We start from the raw sequence: 21,998 nt of genomic DNA, 5'->3' as shown, positions 1-21,998 counted from the left end.
AACAGAAAGGCTCACGCTTCAGTCCACAAGGAGATTCTGATTCTGTAGGTCTGGGGAGGGAGCTGGGGGGAAGCTGTCACCTAAAGCAAAATGTCAAAGCTCCCAGGTGCGGGACTTCCCTGGCGGTCCAGTCGTTAAGCCTCCGTGCCCCCAATGCGGGGGTCCTGGGTTCCATCTCTGGTCAGAGAGCTCCATCCCTCCTGCCTCAACTAAGACCCAGTACAGTCAAACTAAAATAAATAAAGAATTAAAAAAAAAAAAAGCTTCCAGGTGATTCTGATGATCAACCAAGCTTGGGAAGCCCTGGCCCACACTGCGCGGCCTCAGGTTTAGAGTGGAACTGGCCTGTAACTCACCAAGCATCCATCTAAAGACCTTGTTACTCACCGTCACCCTAGTGTCACCCAGAAGTCAGACCAGGGCCTGGGAAGTCTGCCCTCGTGAAGAGGCCTGTGAGCGCCAGAGGACTCCTTAGAAATCACAGGCCCCGTCCTTCACACAGCAGGGCGTCCAGCTCTCTGAATCAGAATCTGTCCAAATGTCAGCTCCTTTGCAAGGAGATGAAGGAGATTGTCTCTCTTTAAAGAAAGAAGTGTGAGATGAGCGAGAACGGGTCAGGTGCCCAGTCTCTCAAAGGAAAAACAATCCACTGGCATCTCTCCTCCTCCTCTTCTCCACTTGAGAAACCCCTGAAGGTTGAAAGCCTGCCCTCAAAATCCCATTATTCTACCAAACAGCTTATTTTTTCCCTAGTGTGCTCACTGTTCTTTCTATCTATTGTTTGCTGGTGGTGGTGGTTTAGTCACTAAGTCGTGTCTGACTCTTGAGACCTCATGGACTGTAGCCCACCAGGCTCCTCTGTCCATGGAATTCTCCAGGCAAGAATACTGGGGTGAGATGCCATTTCCTTCTCCAGGGGATCTTCCCCACCCAGGGATCGAATCCAGATCTCCTGCACTGCAGGCAGTCTCCTGAATTGTTTGCTGGTAGGGTGCATGTAAAAAATGCTAGTCTTGAGTTTTCTGTGGAGATAGTTGCTCCAGGGAAATTTGGGAACTATCTTTAGGCCCAGCTGGAGGGAGAATAAGAACAGGGAAACCAAGAGTTATGTCTGCAAACTTTTCTTTTACATAAAAGTGGTTGTTTTTTATTTTTGAATCCTTATATGTAAAGCATCTACAGTGAGTTGAAAAACTGTCCGTCAAAAGATAGGTCCACCCAGAACCTTAGAATATTCCCTTATTTGAAATTAGGGTCTTTGAAGATGTGATTCAGGCAAGGGTCTGGGAGTAAGAGCATCCTAGATTCAGGTGGACCCTACATCTCATCGTATGTGCCCTTATGCTGCTAAGTCACTTCAGTTGTGTCTGACTCTGTGTGACCCCAGGGACGGCAGCCCACCAGGCTCCCCCGTCCCTGGGATTCTCCAGGCAAGAACACTGGAGTGGGTTGCCATTTCCTTCTCCAGTGCATGAAAGTGAAACGTGAAAGTGAAGTCACTCAGTCGTGTCAGACTCCTAGCGACCCTTATACGACACTCAAAAGGAGAAGACAGAGATACACACAGAGACAAAGACCATATGAAGGCAAAGACAAAGATTAAAGTTGTGTTGGGCTTCCCTGGTGACTCAGTGGTAAAGAATCCACCTGCAATGCAGGGGATACCAGTTTGATCCCTGAGTTGGGAAGATCCCCTGAAGAAGATCATGGAAACCCACTCCAGTATTCTTGCCTGGAGAATTCCATGGACAGAGGAGCCTGGAGGGTTATGGTCCATGGGGTCACCAAAGAGTCAGACATGACTGAGTGAGTAAACAGCAACCACTATGAGCTCAGGAGTTACCCATCTGAAAGAGGCAAAGAAGTATCCTCATCTAGCACCTTGAGCAGGATCATGGCTCTGCCTTCACCTTGATTTTGAACTTCTGTATTCTGCAATGATGAGAGAATGAATTGCTGTCATCTTGAGCCATCCAGTTTCTGCTCATTTGTTATGGCAGCTCTAGGAAGTTAATATTGCATTTTTATCAGTGAAAAAAGGTCTCTAACTCCTCAGCAAGATGGAGCAAGCATTGGTCTAAACCAGATACCTCCATCATGCTGACCTAGGTCCCCAGGGCACTGTGATGCCTCTGCCTAGGTGTGGAGACACAAGGCCGCCTCCTCCAACACCAGAGAGGCAGATAAGGGTCAGATTTTTCTCTTTCTAGAAGAAACGTTCAACATTTGCCTGGCTATCAATTGGCTGGCCAGGCAGGCATCAATGGCCCAACCTGGTTAGAATGTTTTCAGGAGGTAAGGCCTGAAGCAGGCACAGCCCACCTTGGGTGTCCCTGGACAGAACCGAGCCGGCCAATCAGGTGGCATCTCCTCCTCCCTCAAGGGACTTTGCTCTTTAGAGCCTGGCCCTTGGCGAGGATATTGATGTAAACGTCCGTCTGCCAGTGTGCAGGGCCAGAGGGGCCTGTGAGTTCACCTCTCTCTGTGACTGTCAGGAGCTCTGGGTGCTGACTCCTTCAATCCAGAGCCACTACCCAGCAGCATGACCTGGACAAGCTACTCCTGCCTCAGTTTCTGCATCCCTGTACCCAATGAGAAGAAAGATGCTGATTATCCCAGGAGTTGCTGAGAGGATTATGCATGAGAAACACTCAACAGTTACGCATGAGATAACACAGGCCCATTTGTTGCTGTTCAGTTGCTAAGTCCGGTTCTACTCTTTGTGACCCCATGGGCTGCAGCACGCCAGGCTTCCCTGTGCTTCACTGTTTCCTGGAGTTTGCTCATATTTATGTCCATTGAGTTGGTAATGGTATCTCACCATCGCTTAGGCCCATGTTAACACCATAATAAAAGGTTAGAAAAATATTATTATTGTTACTAAATTAGTATTTAGTATTATAGGGTATTATCAGCATTAGGGGGAAACAGTCTATACATTAATGGCTTAGAACCTGATTGAAAATGTCTAGATCCTAGGAGCTTATTAAAAATGTGAACTCCCAGGTCCCTCACCACCAGATAAATTTAATAGAGGACCTAGTAATGTGTGTGTATGTGAGTGTGTGTGTGAGAGAGAGAGAAAGAGGGAAGGAGGGAGGGAGGAAGGCAGATTAATAACAAAACTCTCATGTGATTCTGGGGCTGGTGGTTTACAAATTATAATTTTTAAAAACATTGCTCAAATTAGGCTGTTCCCTAGAACCATGAAGTTTATTTTAATTATTAATCACTAGGAAGGGACTGCATTTGCTTTGAAACTAAAATCGAAATCTTGCCATCTCATTTCCATTTTCTGTAACTGGTTACTTTGAAACGGTACAGAATGCCAAGGTCATAAAGTTTATTTTAATGAGTCTTTTCCTGCCCCTAGAAAGTGCTTAAGTTCACATCACTAAGCTTTATGCTCCGCATTTCTCAACCTATATAATTGGAAAAGATAAATGACAACAGCAAATTTTTTTTTTTTGCAGTCTGGGACAAAATGTTCTGTCAGAGCTTCAGAGCTCTTTCAGATCTTTCGAGAGGTGAGAATGGACCGGTCCGGCATCTACAGGCCGCTCCCAGTGCAGCTGCCACGCCCCCTCTCTAGCCCAGTCCGCGCACCTTCTAGGTCTGCTGCTCTGAGGCCCCGGGTGCCTCTCGTGTTGCTGCTGACAGAGGGCTGAGGGACCCCCTGTAAAACGTTCCAAAACAGGTCGGTGCTTGGTCTGCATGAATGGCCCCAGAATTCCAGTGTTGAAATCCTAATGCCCGAAGTGATGGGATCAGGAGGTGAGGCCTTTGTGGGGGTGATGAGGTGAAGAGGGCAGAGCCGTCATGAGATTAATGTCCTTATAAAAGAGGCTCCAGCAAGACCCCTCAGCCCCTTCTGCCTTGTGAGGACAGAAGGGGAAGTCTGCAAACTGGGTGTGGCCCTCATACACCCCTTGTTGGCACACCAACGTCAGACCGCCAGCCTCCAGGGCTGTGAGAAACACATTTCTGTTGTAAAAAACCCAGTCCATGGTATTTTTGTTGTAACGGCCTGAGATAGAAGTGATCTTCCAGACAAACTGAATTTTTCCTCCAGTCTCTGAGTTTGCAAGCCTTGAATGGAGAAAGTCTGCTTAACTTCTCCCTGCCCAGGGAGCCACAAAGTGGGTTTTTCATGAAAACTCTAGCATGTGGGGGAGGGGGAAATAGAGGGAAAATGAGAGAGAGAAGTAGTCCTGCAAGTCTGACCCTTAACTTTTCACATCTGACCTCCACCTGAACTCAAGCTAGAATGTCTGCCATTCCGGGGGCTCACATGTTATTTCTCTAGCATGCTTTTTACTTTGGCTTCCTAGGTGGTACAGTGGTAAAGAATCCGCCTGCCAATGCAGGAGAGGCAAGAGACACTTGTTCGATCCCTGGGTCTGGAAGGTCCCCTGGAGAAGGAAATGGCAACCCACTCCAGTATTCTTGCCTAGAAAATTCCATGGACAGAGGAGCCTCGTGGGCTACAGTCCATGGGGTTGCAAAGAGTTGGACACGACTGCGCGACTGAGCACACTTTTTACTTGGATGTGTTTCAGATTTTGAAAACATCCCACCAGAGCACTTTGGTTAGTTGTATACTCTATTTCTGCTTACCGGGTAATGTGATAAGCATTGCTGTAAGAAGGCCGCTTAGGATGAAGTAACTTTCTGGGAGTTGTGAGCCACCAGGAGGCATTCCAGCATCTAACGCACAGTAGGTGCTCTACAGTGCATCGTCAAGAAATGCTTTTTCCTGGTTGCGCTAATTCTTCATTCTCATTGTGAAAAGCAGGCTAAAATTATTCTTTTATCTCACTCTCTAATTTCAGTAACATCTATTTAGTACCTAGTGTGAAAGACATGATGCTTGGTGTTATGGAAAATATGAACATGAATAAAATAAGGGGTGGGCACTAGAGGGAGCCAGGTGAGGTGCCGAGGGCTCACAATTTAAGGAGACCTCACTCCCAGGGTCACACAAATATTGATGTTTAGATAACATGATCCCTCAAGGAGCTTGAAGGGTGGAAAGCAATATAGACAAGTATATCATAGATTAGATTTAGGACCTAAAGCAGATGAAAAAGTTTATGAGATAAAAAAATAAAATAGACCAGAGACCTAAATGTAAAACCTAAACCTATGCATTTCCTAGAAGAAAACATCAGGGAAATTGTTCATGACTTTGAGTTAGGCAAAGACTTCTTAGATATGATACCAAAAGCATGATTCAGAAAATTTTAAAAGTGATAAATTGGTCTTCATTAAAATTAAGAACTCAGGCTCTTCAAACGGGTTTCCTAGGTGGCACAAGTGGTAAAAATCCACCTGCCAATGCAGGAGACACAAGAGACTCGGGTTTGATCCCTGGGTCAGGAAGATCCCCTGGAGAAAGAGAATGAAACAACAAGCCTCAGGTGGGAAAAAAATATTTGCAAATCACCTATCTGCTAAAGTACTGGAATCCAGGCAACATAAAAATTCTCACCAAGTGCTGGCAAGAATGCAGGACAACTGGACTCTCACACACTGCTGGTGGGGATACAGAATGCTCTGGAATACAACTGCTCTGGAAAACAATTTGACAATTCCTTGAAAGTTAAACATACACCAGTCATATGACAGCGCAGTCCATCTCCTAGGTCTTCATCCAAGTAAAACCAGAACCTTGGCTCCCATGAAACCTGTCTCTGAGTGTTTACACTGCCATGAGTCAAACTGCCTAAAGCTGGAAACATCCCAAATGTTCTTTAACTGGGGAACAGATAAACTGTAGTTCTTCCATACCATGAAATAGTACTCGACAATAAAAAGGAATGAGCTCTTACAGTAACATGGGTGAAGTGCAAAGTCATTAGCTGAGTGGAAGAGAAGCCAGAATCAAAAAGCCACAGATATGTGATTAGATTTACCTGATATTCTGGAAAAGGCAAAACTATAGGAATAGAAAACCACAAATCAGAGGTTTCCGGGAAATAGGGAAGGGGGAGAGTTAACTATAAAGCAATACATGGAAAATTTGGGACGTGATGAAATGTTCTACGTCTTAATTGTGGTGATGATTTTGTGACTATGCATTTTTCAAAACTCATGGACCTGCACACCAAAAATGTTGATTTTTCTATAAAAATTTATTAAAAAAAATAAAAGCAATTCAAGTCAACACATTTTTATTGCAGTACTATTGTATTGGGATCTGTGAGATGTTATAAAAGGAATGTGATACATACCCAAACTGGCTTACAGTCTTGCTATAAAGTAGGCAGTAGGAGCTATGTTGAGCACTTGAGATAAAATAGCAAATAGACATTAATCCGGAGAAGGCGGTGGCACCCCACTCCAGTACTCTTGCCTGGAAAACCCCATGGGTGGAGGAGCCTGGTAGGCTGTAGTCCATGGGGTGGCAAAGAGTTGGACACGACTGAGCGACTTCACTTTAACTTTTCACTTTCATGTATTGGAGAAGGAAATGGCAACCCACTCCAGTGTTCTTGCCTGGATAATCCTAGGGACGGGGGAGCCTGGTGGGCTGCCGTCTCTGGGGTCGCACAGAGTCGGACACGACTGAAGTGACTTAGCAGCAGCAGCAGACATTAATCCAGTAACTCGACAAATATAAACAGAGGGGTATGAGTGTGTAAAGAATTAATGGCCTGATTGATTCTAGACCATTTGCAAAGCATTCTTGGACCATGCTTCTATCTGAGTTGCAACTGGGCTGGATGTGGGCTGCAATGGGGAGGAGGGTGGAAGAGTTGAGAGTAGCATACAGGCTGATGGCTGAGTTTCTGGGTTGTGCAACAGGAGAGGTGGTGGAACCTGTAGTGTGCTTTGGAAGAGGAGCAGGTTTGGGGTGGAGAGCAGAGCGTGAGCTCAACGTATGAACAAGGGCTGAACCACAAGAGCAACAGCTGAGTAAGGGCATAGCTACTCAGTGCACCCAATAGAAATGAAAACACGCATGCATACAAAGCAGTGTACATGAATATTTACAGCAGCATTATTTATAATAGACCCAAAGTGGAAACAAATCATTGTCCAGCAACTGATAAATTCATAAATAAAATGTGATACAGCCATACAATGGAATGTTACTTGAAAGTATAAAGGAACAAGTTCTGATACATACTGTAAAATGGATGATCTTTGAAAACATTATGCCAATTGGAAGAATCCAGGCAGAAAAGACAGTGGAATGGAATGTCTTTGGGGATATTAAATAATTCCATTTATTTCCAGAACAAGCAGATCTGTCGATTCAGAAGATAGATTAGTGATTGCCTAATGCTGAGGGAATGGGGAGAATGGGGTGATGACTGATAGGTATAAGATTTCCTCTTAGCGTGACAAAGATGTTCTAAAATTAATTGTGGTGATGGTGGTTGTTGTTCAGTCCCTGCTGCTGAGTCGCTTCAGTCGTGTCCGACTCTGTGCGACCCCATAGACGGCAGCCCACCAGGCTCCCCCGTCCCTGGGATTCTCCAGGCAAGAACACTGGAGTGGGTTGCCATTTCCTTCTCCAATGCATGAAAGTGAAAAGTGAAAGTGAAGTCGCTCAGTCGTGTCCAACTCTTAGCAACACCATAGACTGCAGCCTACCAGGCTCCTCCGCCCATGGGATTTTCCAGGCAAGAGTACTGGAGTGGGGTGCCATCGCCTAGCTCTGTCCAGCTCTTTGTGACCCCATGAACAGTTGCACCACTCTATTAATATAGTAAAAAGCATTAAATGGTATACTTTAAATGGGTGATTTGCACAGTATGTCAATTATATCTCAATAAAAAATGTTTTTAAAAGGAAGAAAGATAATCTGTATTAAGATGTTTTTTGATGTTCTATTTAGAACATTGAAATCTAGTAATCACTCCAATACCCCTCCGTGGGAGGATGATTATAAAAATTATGACATAGCAATTACTTGGAATTCAACACAGCAATTAAAAATACATTCAATGACAAAGAAGGGCAGTTAATTTGAAAAAATGTAAACAGAGTTTTATTTTTATTGTAAAACCCAAAAGCTATATAGTGGAGAAAGATGCAGTCGATTTTGGAGAAGAATGAGATTCAACCAAGTGTTGACTGGAGATGCAAAAGGATGGGAGATTGGAGAAAGTGGAAATCAAGAGCTAGGGCAAGGATCTTCCCTGGCGGTCCAGTGGCTGAAGGCTCCATGCTCGCAGTGCAGCAGGCCCAGGTTCAATCCCTGGTCAGGCAACTGGATCGCACATGTCGCAACTAAGAGTTTGCATGCAACAACTGAAAAAAAAAAGAGCATTGTGTTTCCAGAGCTCTGTCGTTAGAGGCTCTGAAGTGGCGAGTTAGCTTTTTCCCTAGTGGACAATGGGCAAGAAGTTTGAGCAGGAAGGATATACATTTATGGCTTAGGATGAGGGTGTTAAATTGGTTCTATGCACATGAAGGAAAGCATTGGAAGAAAAACTACATTCTAAGCTCTTAGCTCTTTCCTTTACCTCTCTCCTCCACCCACCCCACCCCACCCCAGTCCAAAACTTAAGCCCTAGATAAATGCACCCACAACCCGTTTTTGAACATTCACTCAATAGCAGATATTATGCTGTTTTTTCTGTGCTTCATCCTGGAGCATCCTTACAACATGTCTATGAAGTAGGTATTATTATTATCCCTATTTTACAGATGATGAATGCTCAATGTCACACTGATCATCAGTGATGGACCTGGGATAATTCAGTCATGCCAGCCCTTCAGTCAGAAGGCCTGAGTCAAGCTATGACCCAGCTCAGGAAAATCTTTATCATAGCCTCCCAAGTTCTCCCACTTTTCTTTTTTTAATATTTATTTTTGCTTATTTATTTAACTGTGCTGGGTCTTAGTTGCGGCATGCAGGATCTGTGTCTGAACCAGGGATCGAACGCCTGCATTGGGAACACAGTCTTAGCCACTTGGCCGGGGGTAGTTCCAGCTCTCCCACTCTTACAGCCCCGTTGGAGGTGGCCCATCTGTTGGGGAGACCATGGATTCTAAGACACTGAGCACTGTGATGCCCCCACGTGTTGTTTGAATTGTGAGAGTATTTTGTGTGGGAGGATGTGAATCCTACCAAGAGCCCTGAGGTGGGTGGGGCCGACCCAAGAGCCCATCCACAGGTCACGCACACGGGCAGCTGCATTCTCTCAACAGTCCAAGTTGAGAGACTGGACTCTTACTGTATGTGTTAACAGGTTACTCTTTTTCTGAGAAAACTGCTCCTCAAGTGCTTTTTTTAAAAAAAGAAAAATGATTGTTGTTCCTTGCCATCTGGGACCTGCCTGTTCTTGGCTCCAAACCCCACACCCCAGGCCCTTCTGCTCTGGGACCTTCCGTAAACATTACTTGAATTACACTAAAAATTCTAATCGAGTGACCGAACGAGGTCCCCAGACACTGGCCGATTTTAGTGGCCTGGTTTCAAGTGCTCTGCCCTGGTGAAGCCTCCTCTATTCCCATTTACATTCTCTCAGTTGTTTCTGCCAGGAGAAATGCTGGCTACCTGAGGCTGTTTCCAAACAAAAGGGTAGTTGGAAGAGCCTGGCTGGGAGCCTCCTCTCTCTCTCCAGGCTGTCTCCTCCTGGCCAGCCTTTTCTTCTCCCTCCCCTCTCTCCTCCTAACCCCCTTCTCATCTCCCTCCCCCAGAGTATTTTGATCCTGAAAGAAAAACAAGTACAACTGTGTGATCCAGTTGGAGCACTGAAGCGAGCTCACTATAACTGAACGTTCAGAATCCTCAGAAACCAGTTGTGACCCCAGGTACAGAATGGACTCGCCTTGAGGACTTTGTTCCAGAATTTGTTGTTGTTGTTCATTCAGTCACTGAGTTTTATCCAACTCTTTGCAACCCTAGGACTGCAGCACTGCAGGCTTCCCTGTCCTTCACCATCTCCTGGAGTTTGCTCAAATGCATGTCCATCGAGTCAGTGATGCCATCCAACCATCTTATCCTCTGTCATCCTCTACTCCTCCTGCCTTCAGTCTTTCCCAGCATCAGGGTCTTATCCAGTGAGTCAGCTCTTCGCATTAGGTGGCCAAAGTATTGGAGCTTTAGCATCAGTCGTTCCAATGAGTATTCAGGGTTGATTTCCCTTAGGATTGACTGATTTGATGTCCTTGCTGTCCAAGGGACTCTCAAGAGTATTCTCTAGAATTTACCAGCATAAAAATTTCTAGATGCTTTTATCATGGGCCCGTGATAAAATAATAGGCAACCATCAGCAGAGAAAGGGAAGCATCATTTCCTGGGTTTGGTTAACGGTGGGAAAGGAAAGCCTCGTGAATGTCTGGCTCCCCAATTAGTGGTGCTGGACCAGGGCATCCCCATCGCCTGGGAGGCTGTCACAAAGGCAGATTCTCCAGTCCCACTCCAGATCTTCAGGATCAGAAGCTGAATGTTAACAAGATCCCCAGGTGATTCCTATACATGTTACCATCTAAGAAGCACTCACTTAGTAGATAAGACATTTTGCCAGTGAAGATGGAGTTTCTGGTCCCCTTTGAGGCTATAAATCCCTTTGTGCAGTTTATCATCCAATAAAGCCCCAGGTGCCATGCTTAGTGTCAGACACAGGGAAGTAGAGATGGAGAGCAGAGACCTGAGTGGGTGGGTGGGTGGATGAGTGGTTGAAATCTTAGCACCAGTTCTAATCCTTGGCACCAAGCAGGACCCTTCTTCCTGTAGAGGGATTTCTGAAACCAGCCATAGCTTTGTTTTCTCTGCCATAGGAGGCATGTGTGCTTAATTGCACCCGACTCTTTGGACTGTAACCTGCTAGGCTCCTCTGTCCATGGGATTTTTCCAGCAAGAATACTGGAGTGGGTTGCTATTTCCTCCTCCAGGGGATCTTCCCAACCCAGGGGTCGAACCCGAGTCTCCTGTGTCTCCTGCACTGCAGGCAGATTCTTTACCATGTAGGGGGAAGACGCCCTCCCTTCCAGCTGTCTTGATCATCGTTGCATCTAACACCTATTGTGAACTTATGTCTCAGACATGGAATTAAGTGCCTTATGTGTATTGTCTATCTCATGAAATCCTCACAGCCAACCTGTGAGGTGAATACAGTTTTTATCTTGATTTGACTTAAGGGATAAACTGGCGTACGGAAAAGTTGAGCATGTTGCCCAAGGTCATCAGCTACAAAGAGGTAGAGGGGAGAGTCTAACCTTGACTCTAGAGCCTGTATTCTGGTGTTTTTCACCTTTCTTTCATCATCGCCTCTGTTCATGAGCCTTTAAAAAAAAATTATTTATTTAGTTTTTTGGCTGCATCAGGTCTAAGTTACACTTGGGATATTTAGTTGTTGCATGTGGGATCTCAGTTCCCTGACCAGGGATCACACCCAGGCCCCCTTAGCCACTGGGCCACCAGGGAACTCCCCATCCAGGAGCCTTTGTAGACATTTTCTCCTAGGTTCTATTTGTGATATTGTGATTTATAACAAGAAATTTATAGCTGTTTAGAAATTTCTAAAACCCTTGAAATTTCCTAAGTGATAAATAAGCGTGATAAAGGTGTCTTGATATTCATAACAACCCCCTTTCATCACACCCATGTTTATGTTAATGAGGTGATTTTGGAGCAATCCTAAGGATGGGGGCAGGTTGCCAGGAGAACCAACCATGTGACTTAAGGGTTAGAACTTTCAGTCCCAACCCCCTGACCCCCATTCTGCCCCAAGGAAGGGGAGAAGGGGATGAAGCTTGAATAAATCACTAGTGGCCGGTGATTTAATCAGTAATACCCATGTAATGAAGACTCCATAACAACCCAAAAGGAAAGGGTTCGGAGAACTTCCAGCTTTCATGAATACCTGGAGATCTGGAGATAGCGATGAGCTGGGAGAGGCATGCAGCTCTGTGCCCTTTCCCCAGACCTTGCCCTTGGCATCTCTTCCACCTGGCCATTCTTGAGCTGTATCCTTTTATTACAAACTGGTAATCTAGGAAGTAAAATGTATTTCTGAGTTCTGTGAGCCACTCTTGCAAATTAACCAAACCTGAAAAGAAAGTCTTGGGCATCACCAGTATATAGGCAATTGATCAGAAGCACACGTGATGACCTGAATTTGGGATTGGCATCAGAAGCTGTGGGGATTAGGGGTGGGGAAGGGCTTGGAGCACAGTCTCGTAGGACTGAACCCTTAATCTTTTGGAGTTGATGCTATCTCCAGGTAGATGATGTCAGAGTTGAGTCAAATCATAGACTACCCAGCTGATACCAGAGCATTGTTTGGTGGTATGGGGGAAAGTCCTAAACATGTTTTAATTGGTGGCTGAGATTTTACTTGCCCGTGAAATTTTAATGCCATAGACATACTGTGTATCTGTTTATATGCTATATGTGTGTTTATATACCGTGAGATTTTTCTTGCCCCTCCCAAGAACAAATTTTTGTCCCTTCAGGGATATGATCACGCCTGTGGAAAATGCTTCACTCTTTCATGATGACTTGTGGATAATTCTGTGTGCTAGGCTGTACCCACAGTGAAGAGCCTGGTGTCTGGGGCTCTAGAAAGACTGTCAGCAGAACAGGCCCAGAGGCCTTGGTCAGATGTGGCAGCATTTTCCATCCTGGAAGAGCTGGGTTCAGACCTGCTTCTACCCTGAGCACAGTGGCTGCTGCAGAAAGAGCCCTGGCCTGGGAATCAGGAGACTCAGAGTCCAGCTCCAATCCTGCTCCTGTGGCTCCAGGTCAGTCATTCTCTCGGCACATTCCTTACCGAACTTGGGACTGGGGGAACTGAACTCAATGGATACTTTCAAAGAAAAACCATGCTGTGTGCCTAAGGGTAGGCATATTGGTGAGCTGGCAGCAGCACAGAGGACCTGCTGGGGAAGGCTCCTGGATCAGGGTCACAGAGATGCGCCTGAGCTCCCCCAGACAGCCTTCTAATCCCTCCTGCCTCCCCCAGGGCTGCTAAGCAGGAGCTCCATCAGTGCATGCCCACTTTGTCTTCAATATACATGAAATCTTGTTTCTGCAAGATTGAGGCAATTATTCAGTAACTACTTCCCATTTCTATCCCTTTTACCCTATGTATGAGTGCTCAGTAGCTAAGTCATGTCCGATTTGTGGCATCCATGGGCTGTAGCCCACCAGGCTCCTCTGTCCACAGAATTCTTCAGACAAGAATACTGCAGTGGGTTGCCATCTGCCCTCCTCCCCACCTCCCCAGAGGATCGGCCCAACCCAGGGAAGGAACCCACATCTCCTGCATTGGCAGGCAGAGTTTTTACCACTGAGCCACCAGGGAAGCCCATAGTTAACAATACCAGGTTTTATATTTTATCCCTTACCCCAGTCAGTGACTTTAGGACAAAAGACTTAAAATTCCACTCCTTTCATCCAGCCATTGGAAAGCGATCCAAAAAGAGTACACCAAGGAGTGGGAAGAAGAGTCACCAGGCAGGTCAGCCTGGAGGGAGTGGGTTCTGAAATGTAGTGACGAGAATTTGAAGCTCAGCCTTGCTAGATGGAGGATTAAGAGGCTGAGCTGTTCTGGCCTGGTGTGGGCCCAGGCAGCCCCAAGAGGCCTTGGGGAGCTGAGCCTGTTGGCAGCACAGTGCTGGGAAAGCACCTATTGCAGACAAGTGGCTGTGGGCTTTATGGCAGGGTCTGTGGACCCACAGCCAGTCTATAAACCTAGGCACCTGAGACTTGCCAGTCCTGATTGGCTGGCAATCAAGGGGCTTATTACTGAGTTCCTGCTCACAAGATCCTGCAGGCTCTTTGGAGAGCTTAAGACCTAAAAAGAAGGTTAGTTGTTTTCTGATATTAAATGAGAAATGGATTTTGGAAGTGGGAAAGTGTTAACAGGATTTCAAGAATCCTTTTAATCCTTCAGTCCTTTCAAAATGTTCTGGGAAGCCTTGATGAAGGAGAAAGGCCTCTGGGCTGGGTCTGGAAGGACCAGCTGGGGCTCTTCAGGGGCACAGCAGTTTGGGGAAGGAAGCAGGAAGTACTCTCAGCTTCCAGGCACAAATGAATGACTTCTCTGCAAGGTGTCCTTATCTGGGGACTCTGAGGAACCTGCAAGGCCGTCAGTTCTGGTCCGGCTGCATTTCTGCCCAAGCCTCATCTGAGAAATGATTATCTTAGCAATCACAGGAAGAGTCAGCAAAAAAAAAATCAAGACGTGAAACCAAGACCAAGACCCTGACCACTGTCTAGGCACCATAATTCAGGCACATCTCGGGGGTTCTGTACAGCTTAGGGTGACACAGTGTTGGGACTACCCAGGGAGAAGGGGCAGCCGAGCTCTGAGCACAAGCAGCTGGAAGAAGAGCTCTTGCTGCTGGGCGCTGGTGCCACCTGCCAGCTGCTGGTCTGCTCTGGTTGGTGCTGGCACCTCTCTGGATTCTGGCATCCTGAGTGTTGGATTCTCTAGTGATTCCTGGTTTCCAAACAGCTCTGAAATGTTCTGCATCAATGGACTGGGAATCTGGGCAGAAGTTAGGAGACAAAAGGGCCTGGAGATGGGTCGGGGCAAGCATTAGGAAAGACAGCATGGGGAGAGGAAAAGACAGAGCAAGGAGGCGTGTGTCCACCCACTCCCCTCGCCTCCATCTACGCCCCTTCCTCGAGGCCTTGGCTGTCTTCATTTCTCTGAAAGTGTTAGTCACTCAGTCATGTCCAATTCTTAGTGACCCCATGGACTGTAGTCCGCCAGGCTCTCTCCATGGAATTTTCCAGGCAAGATACTAGAGTGGATTGCCATTTCCTTCTCCAGGTGATCTTCCTGACCCAGGGATTGAACCCAGGTCTCTTGCATTGTAGGCAGATTCTTTACCCTCTGAGCCACCCAAATATTTATTGTTATTTACTTATTTTAAATTCTGAAGTATTTCAAACATGCTGGCCAGGAGGGTCAGTCACCTGAATATTGAATAAACACTTTCTACTTCAAAATTCTAGGTCTTGGCTTCTTCAAATGCATCAGCAAAACTATGAGAGGGTTAACCTGAGCCAGTGGTCCTCACTATATAATATAAAATACACTCTTGTAGCAACCACTCAGATTTAAGAAGAAATGTTACCTTCATGTCATGGTGACATGTCTTAAAAAAAATAATGAAAAAATAATGAAACCTACTAGGATGGGAATAATTTTTAAAAATGGAAAATAAAAAGTTTTGATGAGGGTATGGAGAAACGGGAACCCCTATGCCTTGCTGGTGGGAATGTGAAATGGTGGAGCCTCTGCAAAAACATTTTGGGTAGTTCCTCAAAGAGTTAAGCATGGAATTAACAAATCACTCAGCAGTTATACTCCTAGGTGGTTGGGTCAGAGATGGTGCTCAAATGGGACTGGCTTGGGTCCTGCCGAGTGATGACCTTGAGCGAGTTCCAAGGTCACCATGTGTGAAATAAGGGGAAATGTATATGCTGCCTGGATGGCTGTGAGAATTAAATAGGATAATTTTATAAAGCTGGGCTCCCCTCCTCATTGCCTCAGCTGGCAATTGCCTCAACACTTTATGATTGAACAAACCTGTCTGGTGCCGAGAACTGGTTTAGAAATTAGGGGAGAATCAGCCCTTCCAGCAGATTCCAGACTCTTCCACAACACCCAGAGGCCCTGGTGCACCCCCACCCCTGCTGAACTTGGTGGGAACACCCACCCACTACCTACCCTCCAGATTGGAGGTGCTCAGTTTGGTTTCAGGACTGCCTGCAACAGAACAGCCCATTAGGGATCCTGTGGTCTGTCTGGGGTGGGGTTGGTCAGAGCCCTCAGAAGGTTGAGAAGGTACAGGAAACCAGATCTTCTGATCCTAGAGGCCAGAAACTCAATGAATTAGAATTTGAATGCAGTGGCTCCTTTATCAAAGTTGCAAAGGGACTAAAGACACGGGGTTAAACTGCATCCAGGACTTGGACCTTCTCTGGTGATTCAGACAGTAAAGACTCTCTCTGCAATGTAGGAGACCCGGGTTCAATCCCTGGGTTGTGAAGATCCCCTGGAGAAGGGAATGGCTACCCACTCCAGTATTCTTGCCCGGAAAATCCCATGGACAGAGGAACCTGGTGGGCTACAATCCATAGGGTTGTAAACAATTGGACACAATTGAGCCACACACACACACATGCGACTTGGAAAGAGGAGGACACAATGCTGAGTCTTCCAAAGCCCTGATTCCTACTGATGGTTTGAAGTAGTGTTTCAATTTCATTCTTGAAAAGGGTGGTGAAGTCCCATTTTAAATTCATTCTGGTTACATTTCTGATTGATTTCTGTTTGTCTAGAGGCTCTGGGATTTGCCAAGTCTCCGTGGATAAACTAGAGAGGATTTAAGAAGAGGCAATTAAAGGGCTGGAGCTGGGTGGTGGTGGGGGAATGGGGAGAGGGAGCAGGCATGAGAGATATGGAGCCCCCCGCAGCTTTCTGAGAGGATGGTGCCATTACCGGAAGTGCTAACAGAGCCGGCCACCAGGGGACTGGCTGGGGTGAAGCCCTGTTAGAGCCCTGGGAAAGCCAGGCAGGGGTGTGACAGCACAGGATTTGGAACCAGGAAACATGAATTTTGAATGTGAGTTCTGAAAGAGATTACCTCACTTGGTGACTTGGGTGAGGCCCCCAAATCCTCTCCATTCATAGGATGGAAATACTTGAATTCTACCTTTTGTACTTAATGACCTCAGTTAGAGTCAGCCTCACCCCTCTGGGAGGGTCAGCAGTGACAAAGGCCTGACTGAGGAGGGGGGCTGGACCCTGTAACCTACTGGTCCCAGCTGATGGCTGGAGTTGAAATCTGGTCAGGCATGACCAGCCACCAGACTTGAGGCCAGTCTCAAATTGCCAGGCTGCACAACCAGATTCCCCTGGAGAACTTGAAAGGAAACCGGGGACCCAGCAATGTCCAGTTGTCTCTGGACACTGTATATCGGAGGGTGGGTGCCATGCCCGGCCATTTGCAAGATGAGGAAACGGGGGGAGGAGGGAGAACATAAAAAAGCAAGAGACCCTCCCCCATCCTGACCCAGTTCCCAGTCCCTGCTTCCTGAGGCCCCCGGAACACTATTTCCTTTCCCTTGTTCCCCGAGATGCCCACACTCTTCCTATTTTCAGAACCCCCATGAGCCCAGTCCACCTGGAAGAGTGGCTGAGAGGACTGAAATAATGCATGGGGGTGACTTGGAGGGCTCAGACCTGGGTCCCTAGGCCTACTTCAAGTTGCTGGGGGTCCTTCACTTTCTGCCCCCAACACCCCAACTTGCTGACACTTATCTGCATCCAATTCCATCTCCCTCAAGCCCTACGCTCAGGCACAGAGCCCTGGCCTTGAACTTCTGCCTATTTCTGCCCCAGTCCTCTCCAGGTTTCTACCACCTCACTGACTTCTCACCTGGCTGGTGCTACTGCTTCCTACACTCCACCCTCCACTCAGCTGCCCAGGAAATCCCGGACACCTTCACTTTTCAGGGCTGCCCAATCCTCTTAACTTTCAGATCACTCCATGTTCTGGATCCTGGAGCAGGCCTGTGCCCGCCCATCTAGCCTCACCTTCTCCACTCCTGGGGTATTTTGGCTTCAGCAGCAGTCCATGCGGTCGCTAAGAATCGGACACGACTGAGCGACTTCACTTTTTCTTTTCACTTTCATGCATTGGAGAAGGAAATGGCAACCCACTCCAGTGTTCTTGCCTGGAGAATCCAGGGACGGGGGAGCCTGGTGGGCTGCCATCCATGGGGTCGCACAGAGTCGGACACGACTGAAGCGACTCAGCAGCAGCAGTAGTAGCAGCACACAACTACTGGACCCTTAAAATGGCTCCCCGCTGTCTCCCGGGAAGGCTGTAGTCACTCTGCCTCTCCTGTCACCAAACTAGTTCTAACTCATCTTTTAAGACTCAGCTCAGTCATTTCCTCTTCTAGAAGGTTTAGGAGGCTTCTCCAGGTGGGATCAGGGCCCTCCACTGGGTTCCCAGAATGCCTTGTGCTTGGGTCTAACCAGAGCCCCTACCTGGCTGGGCCATCATTATTCCGTGATCTGAGGCTTCCCAAGACAGTGACAGACAGCCTGGTACTTCCTCGAGCTCCAGGAAAGTTTTGTGGTAAACATCTAGAAGCAGACCACCTGGGCTTAATGTCTGCTGGGCTCCCTTTAGCTGTGTGACTTTGGGCAAGTTTAACCTCTGTAAGCATCAATTTCTTTACCTACATGGTAGAAATAATACTACTCAGATCACAGGCTTATAGGAAAAATGAAAGGCTATGCATGTACAGCCCTTAGCATCCCATGCCTGGCTTGCGAGGACAGCTCCATGGATGCTATGGAGAATGTGAGCTGCTAATGGGACTGAGAAAACATTTCTAAGACTGCTGGGGCAGAAGGTCTCAACACATCAGGGCTAACTCTGCTGTTCCAAGAAAGAATTAGGAAGTCTTTTGGAAAACAGCAGCAGCAGCAACAAATCTTCCTTAAGTGTTCCTTCGAGGAAGTTGGGGGAGACTTGCTGCAAAACCAGGCGTTCAGCACAAACTGTGATTGAAATTTTAAAGTGAAAATGGAAGTTTAAAGGAAAACATGGATCTTCCTTGGGGGCCGGTGGGGAGGACACGGGCCTTTTGATGGAGGGACCAATGATCAAAAAAAGGAAGGTAAAAGACGGGAAGTGCGCAGCTTCCTGGCAGCAGTGGTGGAGTTAGAGCCAAGACTGGGCTCCTAGGGAATAGATGCTGCCCCTCGGGGCGGTCGGCACTTAGCCTGCCCAGGAACCCTGCTCTCCGGGGTTTATCTAGGCGGATCTATAAATTCTAGTCCTGGGAGAACCAAAGCGCCCAGGGAACCTGGACTGGGGTAGAAGACAGCAAGCAGACGTCTTTGCGATCGGCTACCCAGAAAGACTGCGAGAGAGTAGCAGCAAGTCCTGAAGAACTGGGGACGCACTCGGTTGTCCCCACCCCCCTCCCCATGTCCTACCTCGAGAAATGCCAAGGGCAAAAGTGCGCTGACCCAGGGGTCAACCGGGGCGGGGGGTGTGCTCTAGGTACCTCTCAGCCTCACGACTCAGACCTCAGTCTCCACCTCCTGGCAGTGGGTTCGCAGCCTGGTGGTTGGAAGAAGAGCTCCTGTAAGCCGCCCGAGCCCACCCCTCCCGGGGGCCTCCCCCAGGGTTTGGTCAAGTCTCGGAGCCGGGACGTGAAGCAGCTGGCGCGGGAGCGGGGCCCCGGGCGCGAGCGGACTCGATAGCTGACTGTCCGCCGGGGCCGGCCGCGGAGTTCCCCCCCGGGGGCGACGCGCCGGGCGGGGACCGGGTCCGGGGCCCGGGCGCGGCAGCCGCGCCAGGAGGTCCGGGCGTGAGCGTGACCTCACGGGGAGGGGCCAGCGCGGCGGCCCTGGGCTTGGAGCCGAGCGCCGAGAGCGCAGCGCCGCCCGAGCCGAGCCGCGAGGAGCGCACGCCGCGGCCCCGATGGAGCGGTTCAAAGGTGAGGACGCGGGGTCCCGGGGCGGCGCGCCCCCAACCCCTTCGCGCCCCTCACGGCGCCAGAAAGCAGGGCCGAGGGTAAGGTGGGTGCGTCACCGAGTGCGCCTCGCGTTCCTCCGGGGCTCAGGTGAGCCAGGCCGGCTACCCCTGCCCAGCCCGGACCTGTGCCGAAGATCTTTTGATCCTCCCAGGCACGGAGGCCGGGGGGTCGGCGTGACGAGGCTTCTCACCTGTTGGAGGGCCGGGGGTGCACATGGGGACCCACCTTCTAAGCCCCGGCCACCTCGGAAAGATGCCAGGGACCGAGGAGTCCCCGAGTGAGGTCGGAAGAGTGCGGGGCTGCTTGGGGGGCGAAAGGGCAGGTAGTCGGGGTTTCTGGAGCGGGCGCCAGTCAGAGCGGAGGGCTTCTTGCAGACCCCGAGTAAAAGCTTGCGAGGGGATGCGCTTGGGCGGTGGGGTGGGGTGGGGTGGGCGCGCAGCTCGGCTCCCGGCTTGGTCGGGCCACCCCAATAGTGCGGGTGCTCCGGTAACTGCCTTATCCCCAGGCAGGGGCGGGGTGCAGGGATTCTGGGCCGAGTAGGGTGCCCGGCAGGTGGAGCGCGTCCCAGCCCAAAGGCTGAGCTCCGGCGCAGCTGAGCAAGTTTCGGAGTTGGCCTGGGCCCGGATATCTCGGCCAAACCCTCCTGGGCGGCTGGCCGGCCTGGGTTGTACTGGTTGTGCCCGGCTTGCACCCGAGCTCAGAGACCCCCGGGTGGAGTCTAGAAGCCTCCGATGGCACTTTGCACATCTTTTGGAAAAGGTTAAGGAGCTGCCCCTTAATCGTGACGCTGTGGGGGACCTCCCCCACCTCAACTCCTTTCCTTTGGGGAAACTTCTTGCATTTTCCTGGTCTGTCTCTATCAAACCTGCAAAAGGAAATACTATTTCTATATTTATTTTCTCCTGGGAAAGAGTAATAGAAAAACGCTCAGATTCCCAAGGAATCTCTCTCCCAGTGGTTTCTCATTTCTGAACTGACATAAATTTTAGGGCTCAGCTTTGGTTCTCTAAGTTGGATCTTTTGATTTTTCTCACTTTTTTTCTCATCTGGATCAGCTGGTTACAGGTGAGGAAGGGTCTTTGCCAAGAGCACAGAAGACAGCTGGGGAGACAGGGTTAACTTAGCTGGCAATCTTCCTTTTTTTTTTTTTTCCTGTGAACCCTCCCTGGAGCCTCTCTCACATTTCTAACCGGGTGGTTTGTTTTTTTTTTTTTTTTTTTGTCTCAAATTCTGCTGAGATCACGTCAGTTTTGTGCCTGGATGGCTGAATGCGTCCTTCTGTAGTCTCTGAACACTTGAGGCCACAGACCCTCGCCTTCTAAAATGGCAGTTTGCTGCTCCAGCCCCTCTGGGAGGGACCCTCACAGGGAATTCGATTCTTGAGCTGTCTCTCTGAGGAATCCTTCCAGCTCAAGAGTCTGCCCTTCCTGAACTGTGTCAGCTCCTGATAGAAGGTCCAGGTTGCAAGCTACTTTCTCAAATCGGTATGTTAATCCTTCTAAGTTTAGGGCAAGTGATAACATTTTGGGTCTTCTTTCCAAACACCCAGTGATTATCAGAAGGTTTTTGTCTTAATAGCTTTCGACTTGGCCCTTAACCTGAGTAAATCGTCTTAGTTATCTTTTTCTCTTGGGAGTTTAAAATCTTCCCACCCTCAAAGATCCTTGAATGGTTTATGCCAGCTGAAGGAAATTTTGGTTGCCAGTTCAGAGTGTGTATGTTTTGGGTAACCCATACATCTGCCTCCTCATTTTGCAGTAAATCAAGCACAGCCAGTGATAAGGGAATACACTTGAGAATTATCTGGATTGCAGGGGGCTCATTTAGTGTTTGATTCTGGAGAAAATTCTCCAAGGTTCCCTAGTGAACACTACTAATCTGTTTACTGCACCTTTCAGCTAAGGAATCGGAATTTCCCTGCCCCGCCACGCCAGAGATTGTAGAAATCCCCATTCACTGAAAAAGCTGAGTTGTGTGCTGAACAGTCACTGCATTGAAAGGTTGACCCGTGCAAAATTAAGTTTTGTTGTTGTTGTTCAGTTGTTAAGTCCTGTCCAACTCTTTGTGACCCCATGGACTGCAGCATGCCAGGCTTCCCTGTCCTTTACTGTCTCCCAGAGTTTGCTCAAATTCATGTCCATTGCATCAGTGATGCCATCCAACCATCTCATCCTCTGTCGTCCCCTTCTGTTGCCTTCAATCTTTCCCAACATCAGGGTCTTTTCCAATGAGTTGGCTCCTCGCATCAGGTAGCCAAAGTGTTGGAGCTTCCGCTTCAGCATCAGTTCTTCCAATGAATATTCAGAGTTGCTTTCCTATAGGATTGATTGGATTGATCTCCTTGCAGTTCAAGGGACTCTCAGGAGTATTCTCCAGCACCACAATTTGAAAGCATCAGTTCTTTGGCACTCAGTCTTCTTCATGGTCTGACTGTGTCATCGGTACATGACTACTGGAAAAGCCATAGCTTTGACAATGTGGACCTTTGTCAGCAAAATGATATCTTTGCTTTTTA

At 48.2% G+C, this 21,998-nt stretch overlaps 1 protein-coding gene and 1 long non-coding RNA gene across 12 annotated transcripts in view; one reads left to right on the top strand and one right to left on the bottom strand.

The window, feature by feature from the left end:
• Positions 1 to 21,998, top strand: part of AFAP1L2 (actin filament associated protein 1 like 2) — a 144,738-nt gene that overhangs the window by 8,846 nt on the left and 113,894 nt on the right. For 6 of the 11 annotated variants that reach the window (XM_086377753.1, XM_086377745.1, XM_086377751.1 and 3 more), the window contains exon 1: positions 19,384 to 19,444. The exons of 2 other annotated variants lie outside the window; for them this stretch is intronic. In XM_086377753.1, coding sequence (XP_086233879.1) covers positions 19,429 to 19,444 — 16 coding nt within the window. In that variant the 5' untranslated portion in view covers positions 19,384 to 19,428. Of the gene's footprint in view, positions 1 to 19,383; positions 19,522 to 20,625; positions 20,968 to 21,998 lie in introns of those variants that run through there. 3 more of the 11 variants (XM_086377755.1, XM_086377748.1, XM_086377749.1) reach the window with 2 other exon arrangements.
• LOC147344368 (uncharacterized) lies at positions 7,977 to 19,284 on the bottom strand. Its single transcript, XR_015155361.1, has 2 exons — positions 19,010 to 19,284; positions 7,977 to 8,262 (listed from the first exon to the last, which is right to left on the bottom strand). It is a non-coding gene; the product is annotated as an uncharacterized LOC147344368 (long non-coding RNA).

Source organism: Bos grunniens, chromosome 26 (assembly GCF_055505025.1).
Source record: "Bos grunniens cultivar Pamir isolate PY7600 chromosome 26, Bosgru_T2T1.0, whole genome shotgun sequence".
Taxonomy (NCBI): domain Eukaryota; kingdom Metazoa; phylum Chordata; class Mammalia; order Artiodactyla; family Bovidae; genus Bos; species Bos grunniens.
Note: the sequence above shows the minus strand (reverse complement) of the source record. Positions and strands in the feature narration are given on the sequence as shown.